Source organism: Magnolia sinica, chromosome 18 (genome assembly GCF_029962835.1).
Source record: "Magnolia sinica isolate HGM2019 chromosome 18, MsV1, whole genome shotgun sequence".
NCBI lineage: Eukaryota > Viridiplantae > Streptophyta > Magnoliopsida > Magnoliales > Magnoliaceae > Magnolia > Magnolia sinica.
Window position 1 is genome coordinate 925,926 of NC_080590.1, and position 26,918 is coordinate 952,843.

The 26,918-nt window shown below is 41.4% G+C and overlaps 2 protein-coding genes across 2 annotated transcripts; one reads left to right on the forward strand and one right to left on the reverse strand.

Moving 5' to 3' along the window:
• The first annotated feature begins 7,468 nt into the window (after positions 1–7,468).
• Positions 7,469–12,564, forward strand: LOC131233928 (uncharacterized). The gene is made up of 2 exons (XM_058230792.1): positions 7,469–7,693; positions 12,231–12,564. Exons 1-2 carry the CDS (start codon positions 7,531–7,533, stop codon positions 12,422–12,424), a joined length of 357 nt encoding a protein of 118 aa, XP_058086775.1. The 5' UTR covers positions 7,469–7,530; the 3' UTR covers positions 12,425–12,564.
• Positions 12,565–15,077: 2,513 nt separating this feature from the next.
• Positions 15,078–26,153, reverse strand: LOC131233927 (cleavage and polyadenylation specificity factor subunit 3-I-like). The gene is made up of 5 exons (XM_058230791.1): positions 25,683–26,153; positions 25,034–25,131; positions 20,826–20,871; positions 20,597–20,746; positions 15,078–16,783 (listed from the first exon to the last, which is right to left on the reverse strand). The coding sequence occupies exons 1-5, from the start codon at positions 25,839–25,841 to the stop codon at positions 15,152–15,154; spliced, it is 2,085 nt and encodes a 694-aa protein (XP_058086774.1). The 5' UTR covers positions 25,842–26,153; the 3' UTR covers positions 15,078–15,151.
• Between the last annotated feature and the right edge of the window lie 765 nt (positions 26,154–26,918).

A 26,918-nucleotide genomic window follows, 5' to 3' on the forward strand; every position in this document is an offset into this window, starting at 1 on the left:
TAAATTCAAATTAAAAAACTAGTGCTTTTTTGCTTATCGAAGCACATCGAATACGTATGTAACACTTCACTTGATAATATTTATTTTATGCCTTAAGTATAAGGGCTAAGGGCTATGATTAAGAAAAAGTCAATAATCTCCTCTTTCTCCACGCGTTGGTGTGTTAACGCAGAAGCCCACCATTCGAAACTTCCTAAGACGCACGATGATGATACATCTGTTGGGGATTTGTGCCTGCAGAATCACACAGATCTAGATCTAGGATAGCAATTCAATGGCACTAAGCACACACAAGAGAACATAAAGATTTAACATGGAAAACCCTTGAGGGAAAAAACCACGGCACAATGCGACAGAAATCCACTATGAAATAGAAATTACAAGAGAGAGGAACTTACCCGATTCGAACAACCTCAAATCTCACCCTTGCTACACCCTTTAGAAACCCTAAAACCCTTTTTAGGAACCCTTGGAAACTCCTTTAGGAAGCCTTAAAATCTACTTAGAATAACCCTAGGAACCCCTATTTATAGTTTAGACAACTTTCCTTTCGCACCCTTGCAAAACTGTCTTAAATTTACGCAGTCTGCACCAAATCCGTACAAGAATCTGCGTAACCTTGACTAATCGAGCCGAGTCCTCAACTGGTCGAGGGACCCCCTCGACCGGTCGAGTGCCCCGGACACCCAAATAAGAAGCACGCTGGACTTTAAGTCAAGTGGTGCTCAACTAGTCGAGCAGCTCCCTTGACCGGTTGAGCAGTCCACTTGACCGGTCGAGCATCCCAGATTCAAGACATCTGACAACAATCTCCACCATATCTTTAATCTGCAACTATGTAGCTCTCTGATCTATTCTCTTATCTCTACATCATAACTTCTTGTGCACACTCTGTCTTATTTTTTCACCATCGGCAAGCCCAGAGAAGTTATACAGAACTTGAATTTCTCTGCAGGAACGATCTAGGCGAGTATGTCTGCCGGATCAAAATCCACGTGCCTAACCTCCTTTGCTCATGTCTTCTCAAAAGGAAAGACGTAGTCTTCTTACCATCTCACCGCTACCCAATATTGCTTGCCGGGATATTTGCTCACAACGTTGATGGCCTGTGAAATAACTGGTTTAATGAAGACCATGACATACACTGTCAACCGCATTTGAATAAGGCTCATGAGATATCCTATTTTTCCTCATATGTTTTGGGACATGTTCTGAGAAAATTTTGAAGAGAGACACGTAGTGAACGCTCTCCGACTTTTCATGGTCCGTCACCTCCTTGATCAATACCTACACAAGGTATTTTACCTGAGATAACCAAAGCTTACTCCTCTTTCAGTTTCAATGCCGAGAACTATCTTTGCATCCCCCGATCATTCATCTTGAATGTCCCACTTAATCGAGTCTTCAGTACATTGATTTTAGACATGTCATAATTTGACGATTTACATGTCATCAATTCCTAACTCTCCATGAAGGAATCAAACCACTGCCTAGGCGACAGGTCGAACCACGACCTCCTGCAAACTTTTTTCTTAGCCCTTTTAACTTCGAGCCGCTCTGGTTGCTTCATGTAAATCTGCTCTTCACTTTCCCTTACAGAAGTGCAGACTTTACATCCATCCTTCCAGTTCATTGGCCAACCAACGCCAATCACGGATCTAATAGACACCTACTATACCGTCGACGTGAATATCTCTGAGAAGCTGATCCCTTCTCTTTGAGCATAACCCTTCGCTACCAACCTCGCTCTGTATCTATGTTGTATCTTCTTGAAGATCCACCTGCATCCAACCGCTTTCTGGCCCACTGGAAGCTCCACCAGCTCCCATATGTCGGTCTGGTACAACGAGTTCATCATATCACTCATAGTTACCTTCCACTTCTCAGCATCAGACTCACCTAGAGCCATCATACTAGAAGACGAATCCTCATGCGATATTGGAGTCGTCCATGTACCTCACCGATATCCTGCGATCATGCCGTGTGATTCTTCTCACAGGTGGATGCTCCACCTGATTTGTATCCCTGTCTATGCGTCTCAGCCTTCCTATCCTGCCCGCTCATGTGACCATGCCCAACATGCCACACACGTCCAGAGGTGGAATCCACTACAACCATTGTAACTCCACCTTTTAAAGTGCTCTCGATTAACCTGTACATGTTACTGAATCGTTGTGCTTTCATGATTATCCGTGCTTCCTTAGATTCCGTAAGAGCACCATCAATACCTGTGAACTCGCAGCCCATTACCTCAAGTACACCAAGAGAAATCAGATTACTTCAAATTAGGAACGTGCCTGACATCAGTCAAGGTACGCTCCACCCCATCAAACATCTTGATGCGCACCGTACCAATAGCCATAACATTACAGGCAATGTCATTGCCCATAAATACCTGTACACCATTGCACTCCCTGTAGCTGGTGAATCAACTCTGATGAGGAGTCATGTGAAAAGATGCCCCTGTGTCTAACATCCACTCATCCTTACGATCATCGTATGAGCGTCTGAGCAATGATACGGACAAAACATCACCATCACATCTACTCGATCCATCTAATGTGGCAGCGTTGGCCTCCTTGTACGAAGCCTCAGAATCTTCTCTCTTCGATTTAAGATTTTCACAATCCTTCTTCACATGTCCTTTCTTCCCACAGTTTCAACATTTTACCTTTCCCCTGCCCTTGCCATTGGATTTGGATCTAGAACTTGAAGAATTTGTACTTTGTTCAGAATTCCTACCCATTGTAACCAATCATTAGAAGGTATTCCCATGTCGATGTTAAACTTTTTCATAGCCTTCCCTTGAAGGACTGAGATAACGGTGTCGATACTCAGGATTTTATTCGTGGAGCACATTGTGTTCTTAAATAACTCATAAGACACCAGAAGAAAATTCAGCAACATACATACTTATTCTTCATCTTTCATTACTTCCTCCGTATCTAGCAATTTGCAAACCAATTTATTAAAGTTGCTGATATGAGCCTCCAAATCTCCACCCTCTGCCACCTTGAAGTTATACCACTGTCACTTCAAGTGTAGGTGATTTTCAGAGGATTTTTTGGTATATACATCCTCTAACTTCGCCCATAACTTAGCCGCAGTTTTCTCCCTCATGACATTGTAGATAACCTCATCTATGAGACATAAACGGATCGATGATAATGCCTTCTTATCAAAAGTATTTCATTCATCATCAGTCATAGTAAACTTCCGCTCCTCAAGATCATCGCCTTGCTTAATTAAGGAACTCATCATCTTGATCTTCCATAACTTAAAATTAATTTTCCCTGAGTACTTTTCAATATCATACCTAGTGCTTGCCATTATTACTAATCCCTCAGATTCATATCTGTGCCCCAACGATTGCTCTGATACCACTTATTGGGGATTTGTGCCTGCGGAATTACACAGATGTAGATCTAGGATAGCAATCCAATGACACCAAGCACACACAGGAGAACACAAAGATTTAACATGGAAAATCTTTGCGGGAAAAAACAGCAGCACAAAACGACAGAAATCCACTATAAAATAGAATTACAAGAGAGAAAAACTTACCTGATTTGAACAACCTCGAATCTCACCCTTGCTACACTCTTTAAAAACACTAAAATCCTTTTAGGAACCCTTCGAACTCCTTTAGAAAGCCTTAGAATATACTTAGAATAGCCATAGGAATCCTTATTTATAGTTTAGACAACTTCCCTTTCGCACCCTTACGAAACCGCTTCAAATTTACGCAGTTCGCAACAGATCCGCGCAAGAATCTTCGTAACCTCGACTGGTCAAGCCGAGGCCTCGATTGGTCGAGTGCCCCAGACACCCAAATAAGAAGCACACTGGACTTTGAGTCGAGCATCCTAGATTCAAGACATTTGACAACAAACATCCCATCCAATTCGTTCATAAGGTGATTACCACAAGGATGAAGCAATGTTAGTTTCCTCACCCATCTTTTCCGATGATATGACCCACATGAGATCTGGACCAGGATCGAATTAGGTGAGACCCGGGATCAACCGAGGTGGGTGGGACCTTTGACTGTGGGGCTCACAGTAATGTATGTGCCTTAAATCCACAATCCAAATGTTTGAAAGCCCATTTTAGGGCATGATCCCAAAAATGAAGTGGATCCAAATCTTATGTAAACCATGCCACAAGAACAAGAACTAATAGTGATTGAATCCCCACCATTACCCACCATTAAAAACTTTACGGGGCTACAGGAATGTTTACTTGTCATTCTACCTGTTGATAAGGTCACAAAGATCTGGATGAAGAGACCACACAAATATCACCTTATCCAAAACTTAAGTGGCTACCGGACGTTTTTAATGGTCAATTACCACTGTTTCTTGTGTAATGGTCCACCTGAGATTTGGATCATGCCTTAGAATGAGCTTTCAATTCGGATGGACGGCGTGCATGTAGTTACATACATTACAGTAGGACTCACAATCAAGGGTCCCACCCACATCAGTAGATCCGGGGACTCACCTAATCCGCTCCCATATGGACCGATCTCATTTTTTAGCCCACATCTTAACACCAGCTTACACAAAATTACGGAGTGAGTGGATGTCACACACAGCACGGTGTTCCCACGGCTCTTCCTGTTCAGTCTTCCTCTCTACAACACTGTACCAGGGGGCCACTGTCGCCACCGCAGCCCAGGTGTTGAGATGGCCCAATGCTTTAAGCCGTTCATATAGTCTTTACCATCACAAATAAGATAATGTCCCTAGCGACGTGATGTCTAGACTCTGTTGGGCCCACCATGACGTATGTATTTTATCTAGGCCTTTCATCCATTTTGACAACTCATTTCAGAACACGAGCCCAAAATTGAATCATATCCAATGCTCAGGTGGACCACACCAGTGGGGATTGAATGCCTATTGTTGAAAAGTTTTTGAGGCTATTGGATCAAGTTGGATGACAAATAGACATCATTTGAGGTCCTAGGAACGTTTCAACGGTGGAGATCATTATTCCCATTGTTTCCTGTGGTGTGGTTTCTTTGAGTATACTTCGATTTTGTGCGGGCTACAATGAGCCGGAAAAAAAAATAATTTGAAAGATAAAACACATACATCACACTGGGCTCCATAGAGTCCAGTCACCATTTAGCCACGTTATGCTAGGGTCACCACTGGAAGTAGATTTCCTGCAAATCTTATTGGAAGCTAGATGGGGCCCACCGTGATGTTTGTGAGAAATCTAACATGTTTATTTGTTTTTCCAAAATCATTGTAGGACATGGGCTTTTTCCAAAAAAAAAATGATACAAATCCGAAACTCAAGTGAGCCGCTTGCAATAAATGGATTGCACTTCCACTGTTGAAACCTTGTAGAGTTACAAAAGTTTTCAATCAGGTTAACTTTTGTATCCTCAGTTCTTCATAGTAGGAATGATCTTGTGAACGGTACAGATGGAATATAAACATCATGGTGGTGAAGGTTTTAATGATGGGCATTTATCTACCCACGTTTTCAAATTGTGTGTCTCATTTGAGTTTTAGATTTGCATAATTTTTTAGCTTGGCTTATATATCATGATCTAAAAAAACGGATGAACGGAGTAGATTTCCTTTAAACATTAGGGTGACCCCTACCTAGCTTCCGGTGGCAGAAGGGTTTTGCAGGGAATCCGTGTCCCGTCCAACTGAGGCTGGATCATAGTAGAGGGGCGCGGCTTGGGCGGATTCCCGGATCCACAGAGGTGGGTGGGACCACTGACCAGGAAGACCGCAAAAGTACATGCATGTACAAGCGGATGATTTAGGAGCGTTTCTCCAAAATCTCATTAGTTAAACCGTCTGTTTTGCGGGCTACTGATAAAATGGTTAAGACTGTCCATCGGTGAATTTTTATTTTTTTTTATTTTTTCCTGAGGCTTGGGCCATCCATCACGAGCCTACCTGATCAATGGTCTGGATCGTGGAATACTACGCCCCACTTTGATTTAGCTACGGCCCACCACCCAAAATCACCGGGAACAAAAGATCCCAACATGCTAGTGGATATCTAAAAGAGTGAAGAGTAACTAAGAATAGTGGGTTAAGATTATGAAGGGCAAGGGTATAAGAAGCTTGCTCCACCACAAATCATCGGTTTTTCATCTGATCTCATATGTTGCTCCAAAGTGGATGGTCAGGAGAAGAGCCAGAGATCTGATGAGTCCATAGGTTTGTCTGTGGGTCTACTTAGGTCTGTATCTGTCATAGAACCTTTTTCATCAGGTGTGGATTGAATGGAACATATAAAAATCAACGTGATCCAAATCTCTTGTGAACTTAAAGAATTTTAATGTACAATTTTACATTATCCCATTGATGAGGCCCTCGCGATTTCTTTTTTATCTGACTGATTTTCTGTGTGTACGGTGAGAATGAAAGTTCTCACCTGATGGATGGAGTGGATTTCACATACACAACATGGTGGGGCTCATACAGCTTGAGTGTTTTTAAGCTCTGCGTAGAACAAATGGTAGATGTCTGGTCTCAGAACTGACACGTGTCCTAAGTCAACATGACGTTTATTTGAGATTGAACCTGTTAAGACAGACATGGAATAAGTAAAAACAAAAATATCAGCTTGATCAAAAACTGCCCAAAGAAGTTTTTAATGGTAGGCATTCAATCCCCACTGTTTTCTGCGTTGGGGTCCACATGAGATTTGGATCTGTCTCATTCTTTTTCTAATTCCCTAAAATAATCTCTCCAGATGGATGAACGGTACGGATACCACACATACATCATTCTCTTGCTAATTCCCTAAAATAATCTCTCCAAATGGATGAACGGTACGGATACAACACATACATCATGGTGGGGCCCACAGAAAGTGATGACGTCACTTCAGAAGTAGCGATACTCGCTACTGTTGAGTTCAGTAGCGAATCCGCGTCCAGAAAGAGGGATATCCCTCCTCGATTATGCTTCTGCCAGTCTGATACTGATGATCCTTACCGCTCATCTGGAGGATCCCATCATAGGTGGAAACGGATTGGCTACTCCCCCTGCCACCAGTCCGTGGCTGATGGTCGGTGCTCTGTGGGCTCCATCATAATGTATGTGTTTCATCTATTCCGTTCATCCATTTTTAAAGATCATTTTAATGCTTTATCCCAAAAACGAGAGGGATATAAATCTAAGGTTGACCACACCACAGGAAAACAATATTGATTGGATATCCATCATTAAAATCCTTCCAAGGCCCACTGTACTATTTATTTGACATCTAATCTGTTGATTAGGTCATACAGGCCTAGATGATGGGGAAAAAAACAAAAATCAGCTTGATCCAAAACTTTTATGCCCCCAAAAAGTTTTTAATGGTCGACGCTCATTCAAACAGGGTTGTGTGGCAGTCGGACTCTGTGGATGAACGGCGAGGATCATCAGGTTGTGAGGCAGAAAGGGCGAGCCTTCTCACTATTTATACCTTACAAACAGGGTAATGTCCCCAAACGCAATCAAAATTTGAAATTAGAGAGAGAGAGAGAGAGAGAGAGAGAGAGAGATGGCTTCTGGAGATATCAAGGGTTTCTACAGGCAGAGGAAGAGCGGGAAAGCATCAGCGAGCAAGAAATCATCAAGATCGAAGGCCGCCAAAGCAGGCGTGAGCTTGGGTTCGGACCCAGTTCAGTCACCGGCCCTCGTCTCTCACTCCTTCGATCTTCAAGGTCTCTCTCTTGCTTCCTTGCCATCTGCTTCCATCTCTCATAATCACACACATGATGTATTCACGGCATCCGGCCCGTTCATCAGATGGGTCGCCTCACGTTATCACTAAAGACCCAAAAATTAGCCCAAGCGGAAACTCAAACGGGCCACAGCACAAGCGACAAGTTGAGAGGGGATGCCTACCCTTGATTTACGTTGGGGGGCTGTGTCCTGTATACAGAATACAGGCCGTCCAGACCCTTCATCTGCCCTGGATGAATGGTCTGGAGAAAAATCAGGATGTTCCGCACCTCAGGTCCGACCTGGTGAGAATCAAGGGTGGACGCCCTATCCCACCTTGTTCCCTGTGCTTTGTTATTAATCGAAGCTGATTTTTGGGCCCTTGACGGTACCACTGGAGTCACCTCTACATATTCATGCGTGTGTGTGTGTGTGTGTGTGTGTGTCATTCAGACTATTATCATCCAAGGGTTTCTGTAAAACTCTCTCTCTCTCTCTCTCTCTCTCTCTCTCTCTCTCTCTTGTTTGAAAAAAAAAGAAAAAGAAAAAGTAAAAAAAAAGAAAAAGAAAAAAAAGAAACAAAGAAACAAAGAAAGGAATTTCTTGTTTGAATCACATTGTCATGTGTGGCACATTGGCACACGAGGGCTGCTTTAAGATGGATGGCAGCACACGTGGCATGGTGGCATGTATGGCACATGCGGAGCATTTAAAGATGGACAGTGGCACATGTGGTACATTTGTACATGTAGAGTGGTTCAATATGAGGGTGGCACATGTGGTACATTTGTACAAGTAGAGTGGTTCAATATGAGGGTGGCACATGTGGTACATTTGTACAAGTAGAGTGGTTCAATATGAGGGTGGCACATGTGGCACATTGACACATGGGACACTTGAAGATGGGTGGTGGCACATTTTGCATATGAGCACGTTGGCACATGTATGGTTGTCTAAGATGGATGTGGCACTTGTAGCATGTTGGGCATTTGCATGTGGGGCATTTGAAGATGAAGGTCGCACATTGGGGTGTTTCGCACATTGACACGTGGAGCACTAAAAGATGGGCAGTGTCATAAGTTGCAATGTGACACATGTATGGCACTTTGAGATGGATGGCAACACCTGTTGCCATGTGGGGCCACATGTGCGGCACTTGAAGACGGATGGTTGCACATGTGGGGCACTTAGAAGATAGGTAGAGGCACCCGTGTTTACTGTGTGGGCCACTTCGTAAGGGAGGGACCATTCCTTCTTTAACTCATTTTCTTAGAAATAACGTTTCTTAAGTATGGGGCAAGGAAATTAAAAAGGGGACATTTTTCAGGTAATGGAGAGAAATGAAAACCGTGTTTTCAGGAAATTTACAAAAACAAATAATAGAAAAGCCGTTTTCATGGAAACAACGTTTCATGAATTTACATTTCAATGAATCCAAACGGGCCCTTATGAAATATAAAATCATCACCATCATTTAAGCCTCATCCCAACTGATTGGGGTCGGCTTATGAAATATATAAATCTCAGTTTTATAAATTCTCAGCCAAGTTGTGGTGATAGTTCACCACCATTTCCTTTAAATGGCAGTGAATTGTTAACAGAGCAGTATGCGTTGTTGGGTCCATATGCATGGGACATTGCCCCGAAAATCACACTTATCAAAGGGTCTTGGCCGTTCAATTCATGAATTACAAATGGATGGTGAAACTTTAAATGGTGGCAGATCCAAAGTCCAATGGGTAAAATCAGATGTCTGGGACTGTCTTTCAAAAAAAAAAAAAAAAAAAGTCCAATGGGTGAAATAAGATGTTCAGGATTGTCATTGTTGGTCCATTGTGTGTGGAGCACAGCCTGAAAATTACACTTTGAATAGTCCCAACCATGGTATCCCAAAGAGGTCATGTAACGGCTGTTACATGACAGTGACAGTGGTAACCTTTGCGTGTTGTGGCGTCAAATCAAATGGATAGGGAAAATAAAGTGGTAATTGGTTCAAATTTCATCAGGTAAAATAAGATGCTCAAGATTATTGGATTGGTGCGAGTCTTAGGCTGTGATTCATCCACAATGTGTTTCCTGATTTGGAGAGTCAGGATTGCTTTGCATGCGTAACATATACAGTGGATGAATGACCACAACTTCATGCACAACTATTAGCATAGTCTAGCCTTATAAATGTTTGAGTTTTTAATTCTTATTTTTTTATTATATATTTTTTAAAAGCTTATGCTCCTATAAGCTAAAATAATAAGAAGGGTGGCATTTTGCGCCATAAGTGGGTATGTGTTTATGTTCGCTATGATGCCACATGGTGTGTTTCTGTTAAACAGCTTTTGTAGTTGGGTTTGAAACATTTTCATTTAGAAGTGGTCTATTATGTGGAAGAATCTTGTGTTTTTTCAATACCATGTCAGAATGGTGGTTCTAGGCTGGAGTTGAGTGCTAGTTTGCATTCCATGTATGCATAAAAAAAATCATGCATGTGTGACTTAAAATGTGAAGTGCTTTTATGACAACCAAACACATTTTGTTTTCTTCGTTCCTTGTGCAATCATTGGATTTACAATTTCAAGTATCAACACAATTTCTACTACTAGAAGTCCATTTTCTTTCTCTGTCTTCAACCACAAACAACGTAGTTGTGAATTTTCTCACACTTGCATTTCATCATCATCAGTAGTATATGGAAGTATATATTGTTTTTTGGGCTTTGCCAATGTTGTGGGGACGTTAGTAATGTGCCCAAACCTTTTAAGTAACATGTGGGATGCCCAATCGTCAATTTGAACCATCCATTCTTTTATACAACTAGCGACAAGGCATGGTACAAAAGTCGTGCCAATTGGATGATCTTAATCAGATGATCAATAGCATGGAAAATGGACTGGCAAGATTCAGTGAAGGTCCAATCATTATCTTGAACCATGTATCTGATACATCCCACTTTGTATTGCTTATGATTCCAAAGTAGCACATTTGTTTGATGATTCTAATCATGCAATCTAGGGCACATAAAAAAACAAATGTTTGTAACAAATTGGCCTCATTCATAGGGTCAGGATTGGGCATCCCATGTCATTCAGATGGTTTGGGTGGGGACTTCAGCAAAACCCACATCTTTTTATGGCTTACTTTAACCATTTCTTTTTTATGCTTCAACAATGTTGGCCAGTTTCCATTATTATGTTATTGATAAATTAGGTCTCATTATCCCTTTCTTCATATGGAAATGGATGTGATGAAAGCAGATCTATGAGCATGCACATAAATTAGTATGATTTGCTATGGTTAAAAAAATGAATATGAGCTGGATTTCTCACCAGTCTTGAAAGGGTACTTAGGGATGTGATGAAAGCAGATCTATGAGCATGCACATAAATTAGTATGATTTGCTATGGTTAAAAAATGAATATGAGCTGGATTTCTCACCAGTCTTGAAATGGAACTAAGGAACATGAAATTTTAACACTTGCCCTACCTTCATTAAATGTAATCTATAAAAAGAATTCAAGAATACAGACATTATTCAATGATTGCATTTGTTCATCTCCTAAGTGTCACCCTTTGCTATTCTTTCTTCATATGGTGCATTTGGGCATATTCCCAGATGATACATGTTTCGTGAGGTGTGGAACAGAATCCACAGTCAGCAGCACACTTCTGCTTTTCTATTATTCCCACCCTAAATCACAAGCCAGATCTTACTTGTAATTTGGTGATGGTGCATCCTTTCCACTTTGATTCCTTGAGAGCAACACCCATCTGTCTTTTCCCACAATAACAATGCATGGGTTCTATCAAGTAGAGGCAGCTAAAGGAAAATTTATACTGTAAGTCTGTAACTACTATCAAATAGTTGGAACGTATAAGCAAATCAGTTGTCTGTGGTACCGTTGCTATCCCAATTCTTAAGCCATCTTGTCATAATGGTAAAAAATAGTTCAAATGATGCTGGACAGCTTGAAGGATAAGGGCTCATATGGATTTTGAAATCCTTTATTTACATTCATGTCTTAGAAGTCACCCTGAGAAAACAGGCATGTTGCAAAATACAAGTTTTAGCCACGCAAACTGTTCTTCAGTTCTGAACAAGGTTTTAAATCGGTGTATCATGATCATATCATTCACCACTGATACGGCCTGTAGTGCCCCGTATTGTGCTTTTTGGGAAGATACAGACGATGCTTTAAACGTTGGTTCTGAAATCCTGTTGGATGTTGATGCATATGAAACCTTGGTTCTGAAGTCATGTTGGATGTCAATGCGTATGCAGTAAATGCAAAAAAGAAAAACCAAAAAGCACCAATCAACATCTCTCTCTCTCTCACACTCTCGTGTGTCATGGTGTTTATTCAATCTTGAAATATATATATATATATATATATATATATATATATATATATATATATATATATATATATATATATATATATATATCCAACTGAAAAATATATATTTGTTATCAAGGACAGTTCATTTCCTTTGCACTCCTGTTTTCTGATATCTCAACTGAAGCTTTTTAGCTACTGTTGGTAGGTGATTATGACAAGCACGAGGAGGTATTGCGACAGTTTGACATGAACATGGCTTATGGGCCATGCCTTGGACTTAGTAGAATGGAACGATGGGAGCGTGCTAACAATCTTGGCTTGAACCCCCCAAAAGATGTGGAAAGTCTGTTGAAAGGAGGTAACGTGGCGGTGGTGTGCCTGTGGGATGGCCGCATTTAGTCAAAAAAAAAAAAAGGAAGAAGAAGAAGAAAAAGTCTAGAGAAGTCTGTTTCTAATGAAGGTACAGTTACCTGCTGTACTGTTGGGATTAACCTTTGTATAACGTTTTCTGGATTATAGTAGGCTTTTGTTGTTGCTTTTGTTTTTGTTTTTTGTTTTTTTTTTTTGGAGAGGTAGAGTATATTTGGTATTGATAAAAGATTGCCATATGGGTCCGGTATTTAGGTGGGCCACACGCATACCATTGGCTGTACATTTTCTTTTATGGTTTGGCCACCTGATGAATGGATCTCTCTTTTCTTTCTCACCTAATAATCTTCAAGGTGTGGTCCGTCAATGGGTTGCACAAGCCTTGAAGATCATTGGATGAGAAAGCAAACATGCATGGCCCAAAAATCAGGCTAGTCTTGTCTCTGTGTGGGTTAGATGTGTACCTGCGGTCATTTCTTAGCTGCTTGCTTGTTTTATAGGAGGCCCACGTGATGAGTGGACTGGCCTGATTTCTGTCCGAGACAAGGATGTTGTGCGTATTGGTGTGTGCACTGTGGAGTGCCAACCATGATATGGAAATTCTGGGTCGTAACTGGTAACAAGCTGCATGAAAACATTGCCGAATCTAACTCCAATGACTTGATTTATAAATCAAGATAACCCCATTTGTTGGTGTAGACAATGATACCTGTTGGAGCAAGGTTCGAACTATGTTGTTTCAATTCATAGCCACTCGGACCCAATTCAGAGATGGTCTAAGATAGCCAAGATATTGGCCAGCGCCTGATATCTTTTAAATGATGTGGGATAGCCAATCAATGTGAGTTCTGCATTGTGGATGCCGCCCCATAGTAATATGGTATGAATTTACGGTCCAGATCAAATGGTTTACTTCCCCGTGTGAAAATATTGCCACGTGGGATGACATTTAAAAGCATTGGGAACCCAGATATCAGAATGTATCAAATGTAACTATTATTTAAATTAAGTTATTGAATAAAATGACAAGAGCTTTGTTAAGCCCACACCCGATATAAGCTTTGTCCACTAGTCAAGAGCACTCAGTTTACAAGATAAATGTACTGCTGGAAAGATTGCCCACTTCTTTCTTACCCGTCCACCTCTTCCAAACATTGTAGCCCACTTAATGAGTGGGCCAACTTGATTTTTGAGTGAGAACATCTACAAGGTCAGACCACCTGATGGAGAACTTGGATACCGGGGAGTTCAAATTACAGTCACTGGCATTTGCAGGATACAGTTATTCTGACTTTTGCTCAACACAACCCCCCCAAATAAATAAAATAAATAAAGTTCTGAATTGGGCCATTTAGAACACCAAGACATCCTATGGTTGCTATTTCGGTTCTTGTTGTTCTCTCCTTGTGCTGTGACTTTCAACCTAGATGGATCGTTTTTCTCCAACAGATTACCCATCAGTTTTGACCCAAAACAGCCCTCCCTCCACTTCATCCACTCGTTCTATTCTGTTGGAAACAAACTCATCAATCTCTCCATCTTTTGGATAATAGATAGCAGTTAAAAAACAGATTAACAATCCTCTTCAATGTTCACGGTGTGACCCACCAGAATTAGCGAGCCAGCCTAGTTTTCAAGCTGGGGAGCAGATAAAGGTATGGCCTAGTGAACGGCCTGCATCTCATACACCAGCAACACATTAGCACCGCAATAATGAGGGGGCTACTGGGCTAGGCAATAGAAGTGCAATTACATAGGGCTACGCTCTGGTTCCATGTTCTTTCTGATTTTATATCACCCACCCGGAGATGTGCATATATATGAAAAGTTCAAGCTAGATGGATTAATTTTTTCAATATATCCTAGAAATGATCTTGCATGGTTTTTATGAGTCTCTTCAATCCATAGTACAAATATCTCCCATATTCTGAAAATATATAGCTGATCTCTGAAAATATCTCCAAACCCTAAAAACAAATCCCAATATTCTCCCAACAGGATAATGACAATAATCTCAAATATCCAAAATATCTGCTCTCCTACTATTTACCAACCACCTTTTTTTTTTTTTTCAGTCTCTTTTCTGTGTGATTTCCCAAACATATGCTAAGAAAAATACCTGAATTTGAAAATATCCTGAGAATTCCTTACCGAGAATGAGATTTGTGCCCTTGCTTCAACCTGTGTGCTTAGGATAGTTCCCTATTGCAACCATTTGATTGCTGAAATGCAGATAATGAACTATGCATAAGCTACCCCAGGACCAGGATTTATATGATACTCAATACTAGCCAATTTTTAGTTTGTAAGAGTGGACCCATGGTTCAGTGATTGATACCATTGATACAATCAGCACCACTGTCGATTGATCATTCCCTAAGAATGTCCTCCGCAGGAAAATCCTACATTTCTAGTCTTTGAATTTGTCATCCTTCAAATAGATGGATGAGAAAAGAAATACAGAAACAGTTCGTTCAACTGGAAAAGTCCAAAGGCTGGACCATCAGATCAACATTCTGGACCACTGGACTGGACCATGGACCTGCTCGTACAAACTACAAACTGAAAATCCGAGGATGCTGTGCATATATCCTTGGGTAGAGGATCATACAAATCATTCTGCTACTGCCTACTTACATGATTGATTTATCAGACACCCTAACCTGTGAAAGGCCATAAAAAATGCCACATATAACCTCGCTAATTCTCATAGGGATGAGAAAACAGTTTGATGCTCCTAACAATGATTAAGCCATTTCAAGATGCTGAAAGTGGGATTGGCTTCACGGCACTCTGGATCCGACGAAATGCTGTCCTTACTCTTTCCTTTAAATTCTCATTCTCGCACTCAACATCTCCATTCTTGCCATCAACACGAGCCACATTCCCATCAACTGTCACAACCAGTTTCCCTTCCTCTCCCATCTTGACATCGCCAAACAATGAAACCAAGAGCGCAAATATTACTTTCTCCGCTGTCTTTCCCATCTCCTCCTCTGTCTTGGTCTCCGTCACCGTCACCTTCGGAACTTCCCGGTTGATATTCAAAACCAGAGTGACAATTGAGTCTGAGACCATGTCACTAATGGGGTCTGAAGTCCACTGCAACGAAACATGCTTTTCTGACTCCTGCTTCACTGTCACCCGTTCATGCACATGAAAGGTTGGGACCTCAGATTCATCAATTGGGGATTCAACACTCTCATATATCTGCTTGAGCCGGTGCTTTATCACTCCAAAGGCACCAGAATAAGGGACAGCAATCCTCTGAGTGATGTTTGCAGTGGATAGCTGTGAGAAGATGTGGAGGTCATCAGGGGCCATTATTTGGTATGTGAATCCCTTCTTTACAAGCAAGCCACTGACAGTCTCTCCCACTTCCGGGGTCTTTTCAGCCAACCGCCCAATTGTCTTGGCCATTTTCTCTGAATTGAAGTACATCTCGACAGACTGGCAGTTTTTAGGAGATATGATCTTAATGTTTTTGTCAATGAATTGGGTGATGAGCTTCTGTTTAAGCCTTCCCATCTCATTGGCTTCTCCATGAACCAGGATTATGTTGGGGGGCATGAGCTCTTTCAAAAACGTACTTGTCTGCGCAAAATCGGCATGGGCCGAGAATGAAATGTAATGGACCTGCATGTTGAGAGGGGCAGTGAGGCCATTCATGAGTGTGACATCCTTGGGTTCATTAATAATAGTCTTGGCCAATGTCCCTTCCACAACATACCCAGGAATCACGCATGCATTCTTCTTGTCCGAGCACCACTTGTCGAACAGCTGCCTCGACAGACCACTCTGCAGACCACCAGGACTTGCCATCACCACAGATGGGCCGACATCATCAAAGTTCTCTATGCTCTTCAATGGTGATATGTGCTTGAAGTCGAACGGGTTTGAATTTGCAAACTGGTTCCCAATCCTCTCGTTCATTGCATTGATGTAGGTTTGGTAGACTGCCATGCACCTCTTGGCAAGAGGGGAAGCATAGTAAATGGGAATGTTGTGGAGTTCAGGGTGGTTTGACCAGTACTCATCCAGAATGAGGAGGAGCTCTTGTGCACGGCCAAGTGCATATGCCGGAATGAGGACGCGGCCGCCCTGAGAAATAGTTGAGTGGATAACATCGGTAAAGCGTTTCTCTCGTACAAGCCTGGGCTGGTGGAGCTGGACACCATAGGTGGATTCAATGATGCAGATGTCAGGGGAAAACTGTGGGATCTCAGCAGCACGGAGGTGGCGATCTTCTTCACGGGAGTAATCTCCTGTGTAAAGCACCCGGACCCCAGCGATGTCAACCATGAACATGGCAGCCCCAAGGACATGGCCAGCAGTGTAGCACCAGAACCGGATGCCATTTACTTCTAGAGTCTGGTGGAAATCGATGACCTGCATAGGGAAGAGTATGGTCTTGCACTTAAATATCTAAAGATGATAAGTGATGCATTCAAAGGACAAAAATTACCTTGCAAGACAAGAAAGAAAGAAATAAAGAAAGAAGAGATCAGGCGTTCAAGATCAGGACTCTGTCCAACTTCAAATTTTAGGAGAAGAGAACATGGTTAATAGCAATATAGGCCGACACCAGATCTCTATTTCATTTTTCTGTTTGATCAACAAAGATCCCCATTTGGGTTAACTACCTGGAGGAGATAAAAAGGCTCGCTTGAGTGGAAACTAGCAGCTAGCATTTAATGGGCTGGCTGCATATGGATGGGTGGTAAGAGCAAAAGAAGTCCTTTCTTCTTCTTCTTCTTTGAGAAGTCACAGCAGTCTTCATGCTCAATAATCCATTAAATAATCTATATTTTGAAAATCAGGCTAATCACATACAGTTTTGATGGATGAGAGATTCAAACTGATGTACTTCATAAATGTTTAAGGTTGGATTCCCATAACTTTCAACAATGACAAAAGCATAGCTTCCCATTAGTTTCAACAATGGCAAGAATATTTTGGCTTGAAAACAGCAACGTCTAGATATAGGAGAGCGGCACTGGCATATTTTGATTTTGGTCAAATCCTGAAGCAATGCACTTTCACAAAAATGAAAAAAAAAAAATTAAAAAAATGCAAATATTAACCTCAGGTAAGGAGGTCCCTTCCCCTCTTAAAAATACATCTCCTATTCCTCTATTCCATAATGATTAGACCAAAATGCCATCTCTATCACCACTTGAGGTTATCTCCTCCTATTCCTCTCAGCAACAAGACCCACCATGACACCCATTAAATGCTCACTCAAGAATTTGACAGTTTGTTTGTACAAGTGGGAGCCTGGTATAGCTGTCCAAACCATTAATATGATGGCCATGATCATGATAGCCAATGCACCACAAATCCTGTGGATTGGAAAATCATAGCCTCGTAATAATTGGCACTTTTTGGTTCAATGTGTGCTACTTGTTGCATTTTCTCTCTCTCATCTACCTGTTGCCAACAAATTGAAGGATTATGATTTTCTGAACTGGAGGATTTTTAATAGTGGTCTCCTACTAATATCAACAGTTTGGATCAGAGAGCAACAAACCCCATTTGGTAAAATTGAAAACCAAAGCATAGTTTACAAACTTTTGGGCAGACCATCATGCAACACTGCATGAATCACTCTTCCTACTCACAGCTAATGTACAGCTTACTAATGCACAAAATTCCGTACATGTTAGTCTATGGTCCAGTGATAAAAAACGATCGTGTGGGAGAGTTCTCACACCATCACCCAGGTTTGAAGATGCCAATGCTTCGATCAAAGGCCTCCACATAGATGGTTGAGGAGAAATACAAAAATGGTCCACTTGCCCACATTTGTACAAACTTACAAAAATGACATGACATATTGCAACCTTTTGGCCCAAGCAGTGTATGATACCACAAGGAAAAACATCTAAGTGATCCTTGCCAGTCAAACAAAGGACTTGTTAACAACTCTTAGGTAGGTGGTTAAAGAATGTTCACAGATGGTTCATGTTTAAATGACAAAAAGACTTCACAATATTCTGACAGTATTGCTAAGTTGATGATCCTAAACATTAATTGACATTCTACATGAAGTCGTTTGCTTGGCAATTGGCATTCTCAAATTTAACAGTTAGGATAATTTGACAGGTACCTTTTTCAATTTATGGCCAATGCATGATAGGTTGTGCCAATGGGGATAATCCTATGCATTATAGTGGTGGCAATGGGTTGGGTACGGATCAGGTCAGGTTCAGCCCAAGCCCAAAAAATGACCAGATTGTTACAAGCCTACGCCTAGCCTGACCTGACCCACTTGTTAAAAAAAGAATATCAGGAGGGCTCGAACCTGAGACCACCTGCAAGACACCACATATCTCCAAGCACACGATTAATGCACACATTTATTTATACATAACTTATCAACAACTAAAATGATATATGGGCAGGTCTAGTGTTACCTAGGTCAACCTGAGCCCAGTGTTCAAAGTATCGGTATCGCTACAAGTTTCGCTTGCCAGGGATACGGAAACAATATCTATATCACTGATAACCGGAATGTGGGGAAACGTAGGAAAACGGTGGAATTTTCAGCGAAACTTGAGGAGACGTTAAAATGGACATATTTGCATATTTAGAAATTAAAAAAATTGCAAAAAGAATACATACATAACAAGTTTCCATTTAATGGGGCCTTAAAAGCATGTGTTGTTGTAAGAAATCAGTCCAACCATCCCATCCGTCCTAGTTAACCATCCAACCTTCCATCCAAACATCCATCGATATTGCAAAATATCAACAACACATGATATTTCACCAAGAAACCATCAACAATTGGAAAGGAAACGAAAGATTGTGGTCTCAATATCACGCATGTTGCAATATTGATAATATCGAGATTTTATCAATATTATCAATAACAAATTGAACACTACATACAACCATGTACTCATGAAAAAAAAAAAATTGAAATAAATTTTTACTATTGAAATATCGTTGATGTACTTATGTTACAAGCATTACCTAGAATTTACATAGTCAAAAATATTGGCGATACATTGGCAATACAAGCGACACCTTAAATTTACATAGTTAAAAATATTGGTGATTACATTAACGATATTGATACGTTGGCGATACTTAGCAATACATTGCTAATACCTGGAATTTCTGATACTACCAAGTACCAGCGTTATTGGTATCGCTACCAGTGTTATTGGTATCGCTAAGCTGGAGATAAAGATAATATCGGAGATAACTCGAACACTGCCTGAGCCCTACCCATTTATTAAATGGGGTATGTTTTCCGGCCTAAGCCCAACTGGAAACCCAATAAACTCAGCCCAACCATGGCTTTTTTTAAGAAAGTTAAGTTGGTTGGCAGGCAGTCCATCCGACCCAATGCCAATCCTAATGCACAGTGCAATGTGGTTTACAATTATTACTTCAAATGTAACTACGAAATTGCAAACATTGCATTGGTAGATGAACATGCAAAAGACAAAAACAAAAGAAGAAGAAGAAGAAGAAGAAAATCCAATTTTGATTTTGGTAATCAGAAAATTGTCAAAATAAAAAGCACAAAATTATTTATTTAGTCTAGAAGTTGGAAAGTTGCAATGAAATAAATTTTCAATCAACCATTCAAAAAACCAAAAGAATGTTTTCAATCCAAATGCACCCTAAGTTAAGAAATTGATAAGGGGAAAAAGAAGAACACAACACCAATTAGGTTCTGATGTCTTCAACTGTGGGGCTGAGTTGGATGAGCAAACTTTTTGTTACTTCCAAGGGCAGTTCTATCATTACCCAAAGTTTCAGGGTAGTCCCATTAATATATGTCAAAGGGCACTTTCCTGACCAAATCTTCTTTTCCACCATGGTTCTTATTTATTTGTTTTGTATATCAGTAGCCTTTTCCATTTCTGGTCTCAGCCTGGATGGAGGGTTGCATTCAGGTTAGCAGCCAGTGCGAGCCTCCAGCCACCACTTTTATCATAAATCTTGACAATCTCGCATTTCAAGATAAGAGTGGAATGGCAGAATATGATTCATGTAGCTAATCCAATTAGTTGGGATAAGGCTTAGATGGCGACAATGACGACGAAGATGATGATGTTGATGATGGTGATCAGTAGCCTTTTCCAGCATATGACAGAGGAGAATATGGGCAAAAAGAGCACATAACCTGAGGCTATGCAATAAAAAGCATCCTTACAAAACAGCACAAGAAACAGATGAACAAACCTCAATTTTGTCCATGGACCGAAGAATGTCTTGTTCATCATACAGCATGTCCTCAACCGAAACTTTGCTCACTTTCACATAATCTGACAAAAGCAGCTTGTATATGGCCTTTGTAGCATGAGTCATGAAAACCTGTCCCTTGAAAGTGGTCTGTAAAAATATGAACACACTTCACTCAGTATATCAGCACAGGAAGACCATGCAAATATTTATCCATAATGCTACATACCTTCTCGAGAAAATATGGCAGTGATGCAGCATGGTCAAGGTGAAAGCTGCAAATAAATGGCATCTTCTTAAAACAAATTCACGATTTATGAATGCAAAGCTGAAATAATGAATAAAGTCGCAGAAAGGAATGCTGTGATGGGAAGAAAACTTTAACAAGAGAACTATATTTTCATTTATTCAATAAACAATTTCTTCATTGCTAAGTACATGAATTACAAGGTAATGGGTTCCCCACAAGAAAGGGGCATCAATTGCAAATGCAATGATGGCATGGTATTTTGGATTAAATACTGGTTTTGGAGTGTGACTCGCCTGGGGGCTGGAATAATTTGCCCCATATTGTTTGTATCAGTTCCCTATTGGTTGGTTTCAATCTTTATTAGCCTGGTGACTCGTTTCATAAAACAGGACTTGTCCAAATTGGTCCCCTATTGGTCGCTCTCGGTCTGCATCAGCATGGTGATTTGCTTCAATCTGGGATGAAACCGGAATGACTTGGATGACTCATCCACTAGAAAATTATCTTTTAAAAAAAAAAAGGAATCGCCACAACAAAAATAAATTGCCATCATCTTTCTTTATTAAAAAAAAAAAAAAAAAAAGCTGATCGACACTGCTTTAGGTTTTGTTTGAATGCACAAGGGAATTAAATTGCAAACATTCTTTTGAAAAGATTTTTAAAAATAAATAAATAAAATCAATGTTTCCAGTTGTAACACCCGGCCCAATCAGAACAGTGTCCTGAGGCATCCACGTGGGATTTGCCGCAGGACCGCTCGATTAAACCGCTAGTGTGAGGAGTACCACTAACAAATTAACTCAGGTTATCCCATTAAGGCAGTCGAGTCTGGTTATGTGCGTACCAAGTGCAGGCCGTTAAGCCAGATAGTCTGATTGTACTTGGCAACAGCCTGCGCGGGCCGTGCAACGACCAAGGAAGGTCAGAAAAGTCTAAAAATTGGGGAGACCGTGGACCTCACTGGGCTTGCGGTCCGTCACGGACCACGAACATAGTAGACGCTTAGAAATTTATTATCCGCGCCGTCCAGACGGCACTTGCCAAGCGCAACTCACCCCAGCCTTGACCCAAAGGCTAGAATTTCAAATCACTGGCCCTTTTAAATGAAACTGAGATATTAAGCATTTTAGCCGTCGGATTTCTTCTAAATTTACGATGAAGACCAAAAACATTTCTCTACGCTCGTCCACAAAATCTGAACCCCGATCGTGGAACGGTGATCGTTGATTGCAAATCAGACCCGTATGATGAAACCCGCGTCCGTTTGCCTTTAAATTTTACACAGCCCTCCATCAGACCATGGGGCACCTATCCTATAAATTTCATGGCCAGGGGAGCATCAAGGCAGCCCCAACAGTCAGAAATGGACCCCACAGGCTCATTTAAAGATCGGGCCCGTACGATAAAACCCCGTGTCTGTTTGCCTTCAAATTTTGCGCAGCCCTTCATCGGACCATGGGCCACCTACTCTACAAATTTGGTGGTCAGAGGGGTGTCAGAGCAGCCCCAACAGCCAAAGAGCGGTCCCACAGGGCCGTTGGAGGAAAACAACAGAACTTAAAGGCCATTTAGCCCAAAAATCCAGGATATAAGATCCTTTAGCACCCACTCTCACCATTTTCCAACAACAAGAGAGAGAAGAGAAAGAAGAGAGAAAGAAGAGAGGAAGAAGTGAGAGAAAGAGGGTGTAGTGGGTGGTGGGGCCAAAGGAAAACTTGGATGCTTGGAGAATCCCTTTCCTCTTCCCCATATCCACGACTACAAGCGCGACTTTCAATCGATTGGGGAGGTAACCACACATCTTCACTAGAATTTCTTTGCGTTGAGCTAAGTCTTGCATGTCATCCTAACATGCAAATACCTTTGACTCAGGACCTTGACAAATCGACCCGCGAATTCGGCACTCCTAGGTCATTCTCTCAAGCTCTCAACGTTCCATAGGTGCGAACTATTATCGTTAGGTGGCCAAGTACCAATTTTAGGATAAATTTAATGATTATGAATGTTAAGGTGATGTGCATGAGTAATCTAGAGGAAACCTAGCAAAGAACCTATATGATAGGTCCACCCTATTTACATGAAATGATTAATTGTTGTTTGTTTGTTCTACAACATGTTTGGGCTTGAAATTGGTGTTGCATGTTCATCCCACACATAATTCTTACATGATTTTCCCTGTAGTATGCATGATTGCATTGTTCTTTGTTGTGTTATTGTACTACGAGGCATGTATTGTTCTTGGTCTCTTCGAAAACCCAGCACCACACCGTTTAAATTCATGTTATTGAGAGTAGTTGCGTTTATGTTAAAAATCTGAATTTTTATGCCCGATGTATGGTATGCATGATTTCACCTGTACTAGAAATGAACACTAAATTGTTGAAGTGCTATTGAATAGAAATCCATTTTTGGGTTGGTCAGGGAACTGAGATTGGTGAAGGTGCTTGTGACTAGACTAACGGGTTTGGGCGGATGCGAATGGGCGACAGTAGTTCAACTACGTGGGTTGCTTGCACCCGATGTCGTCCGTTACGTACTCGCCTGAACTTGGACGGTCTAGTCTCCTTACTGACTAATCATGTTTGTTAACCATGCCTATTTATGCCTGTATGGAACCTGGGACACCTCTCGTCCACTGAAACCCACTGACAACTGATAGAAATCGATCCATTGTCTCGAGAGTCGGGCATGGTGGAATGGGACACTGTCTCCGAGCTGTCGGCCTACGCTGGGGTGATGAGCCTCTCCGTAGTGACCGCGAGCGATCCCACTTCCCATCACTCCCCATGTGCTTGAAATCGGGGATGGGGAACCCGATGGGATCAAGGATCGCGGGGTCTTGGCCCCGCACGTTGAGGGGCCCTGGCCTCGCAACTGGTTGAGAGTATTAATACCGTAGGGTATACCTGTTTTCCCAATCTGTTGGATGAACGAAATTAATTAAAGACTTGGCTAACATGATCACGATCGCATCGCACTAGATAGGTTGGTGGCTCGGCAGTTGAGGTCGCAATGAGGGAGCGTTGGTCATGCGCGATCGTTAGACGAAGTCGCTCAAGGGAGTGTTGTTGCGAGGTCATGCATCATATCATAATTCATGCATATGTATTAACAACATTAGTTGGGGAATTGTGAATGTATGCTTTTCATTAAATTCATCATAGAATTAACACTTATTGTAACTTAAGACTAATAACACCCACTGAATTAATCACTCACTCTCACTCTGGGACGGTGTTTTAAAACACCAACCAGACTCTTCAGTAGATGCAGGTGACGCTAAGCTTGACGAGCCGAGCGATGCGAGCCTAAACGAGGAGGACGAGCTATCTTACTTCCAGCTGATGAGCGGGTCACCATAGTTTGAGCGGACCGATTATAGATTGCTGAGTAGTGGACTTGGCTAATTTTCCTTTGAACATATCATTTTTTTTTTGTATTTTGCCGGGCGACGCCTTGTGCGACCCGTTGATATATTTTGTTGACTCGTATACTTTAGTCGCTTTCATTTCAGTAGACTAGTTGTAATTGTGATTTATGTTCCAATCAATTCCTCACTGCTCATTAAACTGAATTGAATGCAAAACATTAAATTTTGGATATAAGTGACACCCGGGAACTTAGGAGTCGAGTGTCTGCACGACCCCCAAATTTCAGGGCATTACACTAGTATTCACCATGAAAAAGTAGTTATAAAGTTGCAGCTATGTCTCTATTTAGTCAACTTCAAAGTAACATATTTGCATTTTGGAGCTCAAATCATGAACTTGAACGTTAAGTAGATTACAACTTGACTGTTTCCACTTTATTATCAAATTAAGAACTGCATCCAAACACACCCCTAATGATAAACAAGCTAACCTTAACAGTCTACACCGTACAACACAACTAATTTGGGCAGTCTCAAACCAATCGGAAGTTCACGACAAGTGATTGCTGGACAATTAACTGAATTAGCAGGCAATTTGAACCCCATGAAACATGTCAATCATTAGGACCAAAGTAGATAACAGACACTTCAAAATGTTCCTCAACATCTCTTTAAACAACAAACTAATCAATTTCACTATTTTTTCTTAGTTTTCAGCTAATTCCTACATTGTCTTCCCAATTTAACTCAGAATGTGGTAAGCAATGCGTACCAAGATATCTATTGAAGAAATAACCAGAACAGATTCTATACTTACTGTGTAACAAGAAGCACGTCAATGGTGGATGGATCAATCTCGTCAAAGTATGGCAAAGCAGCCATTCCCGAGTAAGCTGGATGTATTCCACAATCAAACTACAAACCAAGAAAACACAAACTGTGTCAAAATCTAATGCATGTAAATAAAGAGAGAGAGAGAGAGAGAGAGAGAGAGAGAGAGAGAGGCAAAATTCTCTATTTAACAACAAATCCAGAACGTCCATGTCATGGGGCCCATGGTTCAGTGATCCAAACCATTGATTTGCCACCGCCCATCATGGATGGCGAATGCCCTAAAAACGTCCCCAACTGGAAATCCTAGCCATCGAATCTACGGCCTTTTAATCCACTGAACAAGGACTGTTGGCATGTATTTTGTAATCCATCCATAAATAAGCTAACAATGGAAAGGTCATTTCATTTGGGGTATGGTCCATCCGTGATACGGTCCACTACATCAACGGATTGTATCACCCAACCATGGGCTCCACATGTATAAACTTCACATAGAAATATTTAAATTCCCAATTGCTGAAGAAGTAGAAAAAGAAGAAGAAGCAACAAAGAAGTGCAAGCTGAAATCACTCAAGACCTGCAATTCGAAACCAAAAATTGGAAGAAAGGCACAATCGATACAGGCAGCATACCAGTACAGTTTTTCCTTTGTAGGACATGTAAACGCACGACCGACCCACTTCATTGCCGGCTCCCAACGGTGTTACGATGAGCTGATCGCCTTCTCTCGTAACCGACGAATCCCGTCTCTTCAGAGACGGAGGAGGTTGGCTCCCTATCGATGCTGCCATTTCCAACTTCAATGATCCGTGCTACAGCAACACCGACGAAGCAACGGAAAATTCAGCTCCTCTTCCGTTAAAACAGGAAAGAGCTCTCAAACTCAATGAGATGCTGATGACGGCATTCAATCCTCGTATATATCTTCAGATCGTGACCGCAGGAAAAGAAAATCAAAATAAAAATCTGGAAAACTTGGATTTGGGGAAAACTGATAGAAGAATGATATTTCTCTTGACCTAGATTTTGGAATAATTTCTCAGAGGAGACGGCTTCGTTTTCCTCTGCAACTGTGCAGAGTGCGGAGACATTCAAAAAAGACTGATGTTATTCAACACATTTGCGCGCGGACTGGACATTGACAGTGTCAGTAGCAAAGTCGCTACTGAAGTGACGTCACCAAGTGTGGACCCACCATGATGCATGTGTTGTATCCATACCGTCCAACCACCTGTAGAGATCGTTTTATGGCATTACAAAGACAATGAGATAGATCTAAATTTCAAATGGACCCACCACTGAAAACCGTAGGAGCCGTCACACCCACAGTTGCGTAATGTATATTTTAGATATATCTGTTAAAAAGTCTGAAAACAAAAATATCAGCTTCTTCGGGAACTACCGTGGCCCTTGAGAAGTTTTGAACGGTGCATGTCACTGTCCCTATCATTTTCCATGGTAGGGTCTACTTAAAATTTAGATCTATCTCATTCTCTTTGTAATGCCATAAATCAATTTCTACAAATGTTTGGACGGTATAGATATAACACATGCGAGGTCCACAGAGCTTGATGACGTCACTTCAATGGCGATTGGGCTACTGACGTTGTCAGTATCCAATCCGCGCCGCGCCTTCTGCTCCCGGACGGAAGGGAAACGGATTGGCTACCGGACGGAAGGGAAATGGATTGGCTACTCCCCCAGCCACTGGCCATTGGCTGGTGGTCGGTGCTCTGTGGGCCCCACCATGATGTATGTGTTTCATCCATGCCGTTCATCTATTTTTCTAGATCATTTTATGGTATGAGACTAAAAATGGGATATATCCCCATCTCAAGTGGGCCACATTACATAAACTAGTGTTCAAT